The 11,938-nt window shown below is 41.8% G+C and overlaps 1 protein-coding gene across 1 annotated transcript in view; it reads left to right on the forward strand.

The window, feature by feature from the left end:
- Window positions 1-11,938, forward strand: part of scn4ba (sodium channel, voltage-gated, type IV, beta a) — a 28,678-nt gene that overhangs the window by 10,871 nt on the left and 5,869 nt on the right. The window contains exons 3-5 of the mRNA XM_076976734.1: window positions 6,221-6,384; window positions 6,634-6,853; window positions 8,716-8,845. Coding sequence (XP_076832849.1) covers window positions 6,221-6,384; window positions 6,634-6,853; window positions 8,716-8,845 — 514 coding nt within the window. The remainder of the gene's footprint in view (window positions 1-6,220; window positions 6,385-6,633; window positions 6,854-8,715; window positions 8,846-11,938) is intronic.

Here is an 11,938-nt window from a genome sequence, read left to right on the forward strand (position 1 = left end):
ATCTACTCATATAATGTGTCTTAGCCAGCACACCAGGTCAGAATCCAAGACTGAACTAAGATGCTTTTATACACAGGAGTCAATGCATTCTCCTGCTGAAAGAGGCCGCTACTATTAGGGAATACCTTTGCCATGAGGGTTGTCCTTGGTCTGCAATAATGTTTAGGTAGGTGGTACATGTCAAAGTAGCATCCACATGAATACCAGGTCCAGTAGAACAATGCCTAGAGCTTCACTTAGCCTCTGCTAGCTAGCCTTCTTCAAAGTGCATCTCTTATCTAGTCTTCTGCGAAGGCTTTCTGCAAGAGTTTAGTGCTGCTGTAGATATTTCTTCCCACTGTCAAAATGACAGGTGTGAGGTCTGGACAGAATGCTTCACTCACGATTGACGTTCAGTTTCATCCCAAAGGTGTTCAGTGGGGATAAGGTCAGGGCTCTGGGCAGGGTTCCTCTAGACCGGACTTCTGAAACCAAATCTTCATGAACCTTTCATTGTATAGCTACAGGGCCACAGTCTGTCAGGGCTGGCTCAGATGCCACGCCTTCTACCTCCACAAGAGGCACCCGAGTCAGTCCTAGACTGAATCGGCGCAATCAGCAATGGTCCGTTTCACCTGTTGCCATGGCTTCTTAAGGAAGCTTGTAGAGACGGATCATTGCTGATTGGTTTTGGTCAAGCCGGTACGCTATCAGCCCTTCTCTGTTTTCTCTGGTGTTGCGTTTTGTTGTAAGGTGTCTCGCCACCTTAAGCTGGGCGTACACTGTACGATATTTTAAATCGTGTACTCAGCTCCAGCTCAAACTGTACGACTAAATCGCAGGGTTTAAAAATTCACAGCTCACGATTCACATACTCACACTATACGACCCGACGCTCTCATGCGATCTCACGAGGAGCGATTTGAATTTCAAACATGTTTGATATTCTTGCGACGCTGCGATTTCTGATCGGGAGTTGGTCGTGAGGTGTGAATCGCTCCTCGTTTACCTGTGTAAACTATACGATGCACGACACGCGATTGAGCCGAAACTCGGCCCGATCGAAAAATAGTCGCACGAGTGAAAAATCGGCTGAAAATGGGCCAAAAATCGCACAGTGTACGCCCAGCTTTACTTACCTCCAATACTTACAATCTCTCACTTACCTATACTTGTTCGAGTCTCTATCTCCTGCGCCGCTTACTGGCCCCTCTCAAGTTTTCCTCCAGCTATCTCTCTTCCTATTGGTTACTCTTTTATTTTGGGAAGGGTTTTGTTTTGTTGCAGCGTTCGCCTGCTGCCAGTCTTCCCCTGGCGTCCTTAGTTCCTTTGTCACGCGTCGAAGTTATTCCGCGTTCTTTCCGTTGTCTTTGTTATTTCCTCTCCCGTGTGTTCACGGTTTTGTTTATTTTTACGCGTCGAGTTTTCCGCGTCCTTTAAGTTTCGTTTTTATGTTTGCCTGTGTGCATGTTTTCGTGTGCACACAGTTTGGGTTTGCTGGCTTTATCTCCTGCCTGCTTCTTACGGCGCTTGGGTCTATCTTTCTCTACATTTTCTGACGCGGTGTGTGCCGATCGTACACCCGTCGTCACACAGTCATGCTGAAACAGAAACGATCCTACCCAACCAATGCCACAACATTGGAAACATAAATATCTTGGGATCTGATCTCAAATATCGGCATTAGGGCCAATCAACGCATATTTTATCTAATTTGTATCAGCTTTATTTAGTTTGGACCTAAGGCCAATCCTTTGTTTAATGTCAGTGGTCACATGAGTGCTGTAAACAGAGAGCAGGACACAGCTAAAATGTCTGCAGTGTGGGAATATTTCAAATTGGAGATGAGTTGGAATGAAACCAATCCAACAGCCATGTGGATAATGTGTGCGATGTGGTGAAACATGAGAGTTTTGCAAGCCGGTAATAATGCTGCATTCAATACTTCCAATTTGATACAACACCTAAAAATAAACACCACAATACAGTGAGTTCACTCAGGTTACACATGCACTTCACCGATGCAACACATACTAGGGGAAGCTTTTACAAGAACAGACATTTTCCTCTGAAGATTATAGAGCGGGTTACCGAAATAATCACTTTGGATTACCAACCTCTCACTGTAGAAGGAAATACAGCTTTTCGAGCTTTTGAAGCCTGAATATGCCCTACACTCTCAACATTACATTTCAGAAACGGCCCTAAGCTGTGCAACAATGTTCATGACCACAGTCATAAATTTGAGGTCTGCCATCAGATGTGACCCCTATTGGCTTTATCACTGGTATTTGGAGTTCCCATATTTCCTCAATGTCACCATTTAGTCAAGCAGCACACTGGATTGACTCTACTTTTGCTTTTTATGGTGTGCAGTATTGCATGCTCATCAGATTCGTGTCTCTCATACAGCAGAGCATGTTAAACAAGCCATCGAGGAGGTGATGGACACTTGACAAGCAGCGGGTCCGTGTCATTTTGCGGGAGAGTGCAGCCCTGCGTGGGATGCGTCATACACTTTAGCTGCCTGTTGTTGAGGCTTTGCTTTGTCAGCACAGTGATTTTATCACTCATTTTGAGTGCTCTAGTTTTACTACTGCAATGCTACACTAAGTGCAATTTATACAAGCTATTTATAAAACCATCTTTTGTTTACTTAACAAAAACAATTAGTTATTAAAACAAAAAAACATTCAGCACCAACTTGGATGCAGGCAATGTTTTTCCTAATGCACTGCAGAGCTGTTCAGTTGTCATACACCCTGAATTGGCTTGAATATCTATAATGTACTTGATGTGTGAACTGCACCACAGTACCATCTAGGAAGATACAGGAACCACATCAGGACTCGATAGTGAAGTGTGATTCATTACTCCCCTCTTCCAGAGTTCGATGTCAGCAAGCTTCACATTGCTCCAGCTCACTGTGCGTGTTGATTAGGCTTGTGTGCAGCCATGGACACACGTTTTGTGAATATCCTGGTGCACAGTTCTTGCATTAATACTGCATCCACAGCCATTTGCAACAGATGACAAGTGATTTGTCATGTGCATCAGGACTCAGTGGCTCCGCCCTGTGAGTTTGTGTGGTCTGTTGCTTTGTGGCTGAGCTGTTACTGATAAAGGACACGTTTCTTTTCTCATACTGCTAGACCTCAGTGCTGCTTTTGACACCACTGATCATAATATTCTACTTAATAGGCTGGAGACACTCATTGGCATAAGCGGTCAAGCACTCTCCTGGTTCAGGTCCTACCTGACAGATCGTTACCAATTTGTACTAGTAAATAACGAATGCTCAGGCGTCCCAAAAAGATCTGTACTGGACCCCATATTATTCTCATTATATATGCTACCACTGGGCACCATCATTCGTAGGCATGGTAGTAGCTTCCATTGCTATGCAGATGATACTCAGTTGTATATATCTTCCAATCTGGATGATATCACTACAACTCTCAAGATTGAGAACTGCGTCCAGGACATTAAAAACTGGATGGCGTCTAATTTTCTTCAACTAAATTCTGATAAGACTGAGGTGCTGATTCTTGGGCCCAAAGCTGCTAGAAGCAATTGGACTGATATTCCCCTTATCCTAGATCAGTGGTTCTCAAACTGTGGTACGCGTACCACTGGTGGTACGCAGAGCACCCCGCGGTGGTACGCCAGATGAGCTCGGAAAATAAAAGATGCTTTGAGTTCACTCGCAGAATTGATGAAATGGCGAACAACGTCAGACAAACATTGACCGAGAGAATTAAAATGAGTAAATGCTTCTCACTGCAGTTAGATGAATCCATAGATGTCGCAGATTTAGCCAACTTGCTCGTTTCCGTGCGATATGAGTATGAGGGCATGTCGCACGAAGACTTTTTGTGCTGTAAACCCCTACCAACACGAACCACAGGAGAACTACATTATAACATATGTGTGTAATGAGCAGGGTTGCCAACTTTCACGCATTGAGCGTGAGACACACGCATTTGACCGTCTTCACACGTCACACATCCGATTTCTCACGCCGACAAAAAAAATCTAGTTTATTTACCTCTGATCCACATCTATGATTCAATGAGTTACTAGTTCGCTCTGGCACCAACCACCGCGATATAATACTTATCTTGTGTCCATTTTACATCCTCCCGGTAACAATTTACGTTCGCTAACCCCCCGTCAACAACTTAAACTCGCCAAACAGCTTTTTCTTTTTTTTTTTGGGGGGGGGGGGGGGGGGGGGGGGGTGGTACGTGGAGGCTTTTCGTTTGACAGTTGGTGGTACTTTGTGTAAAAAGTTTGAGAACCACTGTCCTAGATGATTTTTCAGTAACACCTAAATCTACCGCAAAAAGCTTAGGTGTCACTATTGATTCGGATCTTTCATTTGACACACATATATGCAATGTCGCCAAGCTGAGACGCTTTCTTTCGTTAGCTGATGCAGAGAAGCTGGTCCATGCCCTTGTCTCATCAAGACTGGACTACTGTAATGGTCTTCTAATTGGATGCTCTAAACAGTCCATAAAGAAGCTACAACTTGTACAAAAAGCTGCAGCTAGAGTCCTAATTAAGGCTAGAAAATTCAATCATATTAGTCCCACTCTCGCGGCATTACACTGGCTTCTGATTAAATATCGAATTGAATAAAAAAAATTTCTGTTAACCTATAAGGCGTTAAATGGTCTTGCCCCACAATATCTGAGTGAACTCATTGCTTACTACAACCCATCTCGCCCTTTGCGCTCCCAAAATGCTGGATTTCTCTTAATTCCAAAAATTTGTAAGACTACAGCCGGAGGCAAAGCTTTGTCCTTTAAAGCCCCTCAATTATGGCATAGCCTTCAAGCTCCAATCCAAGATTCTGACCCAGTTCCAATATTTAAATCTAGACTTAAGACTCACCTATTTAATCAAGACTTCAGTTAATATTCCCCGTGTAAGGTGTGGGGCTCGGGGGCCCCCAGACGTTGAGATTTCTGGTATTCTGAGATGTTGATGCTGTCATCCAGCTGTGTCATGGCATCACTCTAGTTGTGACAATGACTTGACTGGAAAGCAATGTCTCAGTGAGCCCTCATGCCTGTGGTCACCTCTGAACCCTTCCCTTTAGTTATGTTGCTATAGATTAGCATGTGGCTCCAGCAGACTAATCACTGGCATGTGAGCTATGTATATTTAAATAAATGGTGGTTTAAATTGATGTCCACACACTCAACCTGTATTGTCTATCTTTTTGCATGCTTCTACCTAAGACGATTGCATGCAAGCACCTACAAGCACCTAGGAGATGGTCTGGCTTGCCGGTGGACATACTGATGCCAGGGTTGGATGTGCCATTTTTCTTTGCCACTGTCACCTTTGGCTTGCTCATTAGGGATCTGGACCCATACGATTGTAAAGCTGCTTTGTGACATGTGTTGTAAAAAGTGCTATATAAATTTGACTTTGACTTTATTGTTCCTACACACCTTTGCTTCACAATAAGAACACTTATAGCTGACCGGTACAGATATAACACAGCAAAAATCACAGAAAAACTGACTTGTTGCAGAATTCCCATCCTATAAGAGTCACTGAATCACTGGGCTTAGTATGATAATTTATTTTTTTGTTTATGTTTGGTAAATGCATGTCTATATGCTTGATTTTATATACCCATTAGCAATAGGTGGCATCAGTAGTCCACGTTCTTTAGGCGAAATAGCATGCATAGCGTATAGTGTGAAAGCTTATAACTCATGGCATTATTGTGACGGGCAGGGTGAGCGAAATAAAATGGAAGCGATCACGCCAAGTCTCAGGAAAAATGGAAGGTTTAATAGAAAAGTGCGCAAACCAAAAAACCCGTGACGTGATCCAAATGAAGCATATAATGACCAGTGGTCAACTGGTACAAAGACAAGACATATATAGGCAAACAAACGACCCTCAGGTGAGACGGATCGCGGGCTCCGCCCACCTGAGGGACGAACACAACAACAACAACAGGACAGCTGCCGCTGTAGACGGAGGCGACCAGTAGGGGGCCCGCCGTACCGTGACAATTATAACATTAACTCAGTTAATTTCAGCTGAGTTGAACTGAGGATACACTGAGGAAGCAAAGCAGAATTCTGGATGTAGAAGAAGAATCATTTTGTGAAACCCTGCCCCCTCTCCCCAACACATTATTTAGTACCATCACAACACTAATTACGAGCTAACGATGTACACTCACTTGACACCCGTTATCTCTCTCTTTCAGCGGTGTGGTGTGCACAAGCGTTGGAGGTGTCGGTGGGGAAGGTTCACTTTGTTGAAGTGATGAACGGGAGCTCTGTGCTTCTACCCTGCACTTACAGTAGCTGCATCGGCATCAAGAACTTATACTTCAACTGGCATTACAATAACAATGGCACAATGGAAAAGGTGAGACATGTTTTAGACTCATACTGTTTCAGCACCCTCATGATTCCATGTCGATTACGTGAAAGCCTTCACATAAGTGTTCTTGTAAAAGATACGGGTCACTCAGATATTTGAAAACATCCTTTTAAATTCAGAATAGATTTCAAACGCAGCGTTTCCATTGATGGCATGTTACTTTTGACAGTAACAAATCAAACAAGAACTGATATGATGTGCCTCTGTAATTAGTAAGGAACCCCTCTCCAACAGATTTGTGAAGCAGTGATCCCAACTGAGCTCGTGGAACCCAATGTGAAGATCTATCATGATCGGGTGGAGTTTGTGGGTTCCAGTAAGGAAAGTAACATCTCCATTCTGCTGTGGAATGTCACATTCGAGGATGAGGGCGAGTACACCTGCTTCGCCCGTAATCCCAAAGAGAAGGACCGAAACCACAGTGCAGTATTTACCCTCTATGTAGTGGATCGGTGTAAGTCTTCCCTATACACTGGCTTTTTTTTCCCTCCCAGGATTAAAGGAAGAGATCGTTCAAAAATGCAACACTTTTCAGTGAATTAAAGCAGATTTGCTTTAAAAAACGCATATTCAGTAATGTGTTAATTTAGGCACATGAGATTTTATACTCCATTTAGCATTATACAGATTGCAAAATCAAAACCTGTGCCACAGAGTGTGAATAAACATATGCTTATATGTATACGTATATGTAGATCTATAATCATATAACACAAGGAAAAGGAACCTGGGCTCAAAATAAGAACAGACACAGGGAGACACTTTGAAAAACACTCAGAACGGGAAACGAGGATTTAGCATTATGGAAAACTATGCTACATAAGGATGACATAGCAAAAACAATATATACAGACGAGGTAACCCATGAGGACCCTGTTACCACCGATGATTGATTTCCTGAAGAGTCCTTTGGTGAGGACCAGGCAAGAGCAGAAGATGCATCAAAAAGCATCGGGGAAGACCTGGATCATGGCAAGATCCAGCAGGTTCATGGAGAACGTCCAGTGGGGACAACTCCACCGAACCTTCTGTGGTCTCAGTGATCAAAGAACAGGCGAAGAACATGTGGGGTTGGGAGATCTTGAGGCTGCTGGTGGTGGTGTATCAGAAAAGGCCTGTGGAGAGGCAAGGGAAGCATGATCCACAGTGGAATCCTGGGTCTGATCTGGGATCTGGACATGGGCTGGTGCTGGAATGGCCTACAGTGACATCAGAGGCTAAATGGATGGTTTCACATAACCAGTGATTGGTGTGACAGTCCAGGGACAGCATGGCCACAACAGCAGCAGTGCTAGGACGAGATGTTGGGACAGCTACACAGTCTTGAAGTCTTGAATCGGAATACAACCAAAAACCAAGTAACCATGTAGGCATATGACTTAGCATTTATAGAGTCATACTCTCTATGGGTTGAATAGTAAATAGCCTTAGTAAGTAATAGGTGATCAGATCCATGAGGAAGTAGGGAACTTGAGCAACAGGAAGCTAGAACAGGCAAGAACAGAACATTTGTGACACAAATTATAATATTATAATTATAGTATTTGATATGAGGACTATTGGCTTCCATTTATTGTTAGAGATGCGAATTTTCACTGTCACTTCACCTTTTTGTGCAGTTACCTTCTTCAGTGTCTTTAACCTTTATTTATTTAAAGTGTCAATTAATTACACAACAATACACATTTTGGAGAAGTTATTTTCCTTACTTCATGCTTTTTTTTTCCCCAAGAGCCATTACATGCAAAACAAACAAACGTGTTGGACAGAAGTTGCACAGTGTCCGGGTGAAAGGTCTTATTAGCATTATTAACGTGTATTGCAGAAATGAGACACTTAGGATTTCCATTAAAATAACTGAAATGAATCAAAGGATAAAAATCCCCATGCCAAACAAATTCATTCTTTGTAGTTTACTCCTTGTTATATAGGACATTGTTTTTAGCTACTTTACTATTTAGATAAATAAATAGTCCATTTGTTTTCTTTCCCAATATTTATTAACAGCTTGTAGGCAGATGGAAGAGAAGGCTGTTAATAGTTAAGAGTTAACTTATGTTAAGAGAGCCCATCTTCAGGGGTAGGGGATTTGAAGATAGGCTTGGTTGTGTCTGGTTATATCTAATAAAAGTTAGCAATAGCTGTAATATTGCTCACAATAGCTTCATTTTGAAACTGAAAATCACAATAGTCGGTCATTAAATACACTGTCTAAATCTGTGTATTCAAACAGATTTGTGTTTCAGCTTCTCTGCTCTTAAGTGTGGTATAAAACCAAAAAAAAAACCTGATTTTGTTTCTGATTTCTCTTCCTAGTGAGTAAAGTGGACAACACCTTAACCATCCTCATTGTGTCCGTGCTTGGAGGCGTCATTGGTTTGGTCATTATAATCATGGTGATAAAGGCAATAGTGGTCCACTTTCTCAACAAGGCCCAAGAGAAAAAGTAAGTTAGACTGTTATTTTTGCTAATTTTAACTGGTGCACCTACAGTGCAGTTTGTAATATTTGGACAGTGACACAACTGGTAAGCAAGCTATCACATGCTGCCGAGAGGAGATTGGTCAGGATGGTCAAGAGTCAACCAAGAATCACCAAGAAGCAGGTCTGCAAGGATTTGGAAGCTGATGGAACACAGGTGTCAGTCTCCACAGTCAAGCGTGTTTTACATTGCCATGGACTGAGAGGCTGCCGTGCAAGAAAGAAGCCCTTGCTCCAGAAAAGGCACCTTAAGACTCGGCTGAAGTTTGCTGCTGATCACATGGACAAAGATAAAACCTTCTGGAGGAAAGTTCTCTGGTCAGACGAAACAAAAATTGAGCTGTTTGGCCACAACACCCAGCAATATGTTTGGAGGAGAAAAGGTGAGGCCTTTAATCCCAGGAACACCATGCCTACTGTCAAGCATGGTGGTGGTAGTATTATGCTCTGGGGATGTTTTGCTGCCAGTGGAACTGGTTCTTTGCAGAAAGTAAATGGGATAATGAAGAAGGAGGATTACCTCCAAATTCTGCAGGAAAACTTAAAACCATCAGCCCGAAGGTTGGGTCTTGGGCGCAGTTGGGTGTTCCAACAAGACAATGACCCAAAACACACATCAAAAGTGGTAAAGGAATGGCTAAACCAGGCTAGAATTAAGGTTTTAGAATGGCCTTCCCAAAGTCCTGACTTAAACCCCATTGAGAACATGTGGACAGTGCTAAAGAAACAGGTTCATGCAAGAAAACCATCACATTTAGCTGAACTGCACCAATTCTGTCAAGAAGAGTGGTCAAACATTCGACCTGAAGCTTGCCAGGAGCTTGTGGATGGCTACCAAAAGCGCCTAGTTGCCGTGAAAATGGCCAAGGGACATGTAACCAAATACTAATGTTGCTGTATGTATATTTTTGACCCAGCAGATTTGGTGACATTTTCAGCAGACCCATAATAAATTTATGAAAGAACCAAATTTTATGACTGTTTTTTGTGACAAACATGTATGTGTTCCGATCACTCTATCACAGAAAAATAAGAGTTGTAGAACTTATTGAAAACTCAAGACAGCCATAACATTGTGTTTTTTACAAGTGTATGTAAACTTTTGACCACAACTGTAAATATGAACGTCAGACAGCGTAACTGGATCGTCTGTTCACTGACAGCAGTATTGCGTCAGGAGTATGGATGCGTTTTAACTCGTCAATCTCCTTTGAGTAGGGCTCACTCATCAGGGAAGTTTTCTATGGTCAGAGAGTGGAATGGTGTCTAGACAAAAGCCCCCTAACCATGAATTCCTGAAGACAAGGCAGAAACTGGTTGCATTACAGACCTGGCAGAGAAAGAGAGATGAGTTACTGGTGGCATGATGGTGGAGGCTTTAGCTATTTGGGCTTACCAGTCCTGTATCTAAACATGAGAATTTGATTTAAGACTACTGTACTTTGCCATTTACTTTTGATCACTTAATGGCAGGGTGGGTTAGTGGCTTGGGAGTGGCTAGATAATACACTAGATGTAACAATTACCAAGCAGGAATAAAAATCCTTAAATTACCCTTAAATTGGACCACAGCACCTGAGTGACTGCACTGTGTATAATATACGATGATTTATATGTACCCTTAATATGTTTTTCTTAAATAGTGCTGTTTTATTACTGAGGTTTTGGGCTTGGATCTTCTATCCAATGATGACTATTACTCAGATTTTTTTTATTTATCTTATCAAAGACAAAAACGGTATTGAACGTTGTCAATACTGATGTCGTAACCAGGGGCTGTAGACTTAAAACTGCTTCAGATCACAAAATCACTTAATAGAAATGTTTATTTTTATTTGCAGTCTGCTTTACCTTCCAGACAGCAAATGATGGAATGACTCTTACATCCACGTACAGCCAGCCCATAATCAGTCCTGACTCACACATCCACGTACAGCCAGTCCATATTCAACCATGGAATGATGGCCATGATTTAATCCAGGGTCAGAGTCTGGCCACAACTTAAGCATACTTACTCAAGGAAACTTAGACCAAGTCTCGATCACATCTCAGCTATGCAGTGTATCAATATTGTGCCACAATTCTGCATGTACGAAGCAGATATTTTGCACAAACTGAAACATTATATTAAATGTTCATGAAGGGAATGTTGTACAGAAATCTATTATTATGCAATGAGTGATTGCGTTTGAGAAAACAAAATGTTGTGGTCAAGACAAGTTTATTTGTATGTTTGCTAGTATCTTCATATACACAGATCTGTAGTCTCTGCTTCTCTGCATGGTTTTACTCTCCGGTGCATTCTCTCTCTCTCTCTCTCTCTCTCTCTCTCTCTCTCTCTCTCTCTCTCTCTCTCTCTCTCTCTCTTTGTCTCTGTCTCTTGGTTTAGAGAAAAACTCTCACCTTCCGTTTCTAAGCAACCCTAAGCATTGTTTGAACATTGTATTGTGCCATAATTTCAAGTAATCATAAAAGACATAGGTCTTTTTGACTGGATAGCCTGATAATCCAATCAGAACACAAGGCACATAGTTTGAAGAAAAATGGCATCTGAGCAGCCACAGATCATTGCAGCCATAAGTGAGTAATTAATCATGGATTTCCAACCAAGACCATTTTAATGAATGTTTATGAAACCCATATGTCTCTAATTAGCTTTCTGCATACATCAAGAGTTAGATATTGCTATACGGGATAGTGTGACTTGGCTAATATTAAACAAACAAATATCATCTGTACATTTCTGTTAATTTTTAAGATTACATTTAGAAAGACAGAATGCTACTAATTCACACATCATATTGCCTAATTTATTAAACTTTAAAAAATATCCCAGGTCTGTTTTCACATACAATTATTGTCTCTCCATCCAGCAGTATTTAATAAGACAGGAGTCTTTGGGAGGACGTCTCTCCAAATTATAGTCTCCCATAAGACAGCAGACACTAATCCTTGAGTCACCACAAGCTTAAATTTCCTTTGAAATATTTCCCCGTTGGTTATAAAATGACTACAAATCCTCTTTCATCTGGTCAAATCTGTATTTGATGCCAGCTCT

This window comes from Brachyhypopomus gauderio, chromosome 16 (assembly GCF_052324685.1).
Source record: "Brachyhypopomus gauderio isolate BG-103 chromosome 16, BGAUD_0.2, whole genome shotgun sequence".
Classification (NCBI taxonomy): Eukaryota; Metazoa; Chordata; class Actinopteri; order Gymnotiformes; family Hypopomidae; genus Brachyhypopomus; species Brachyhypopomus gauderio.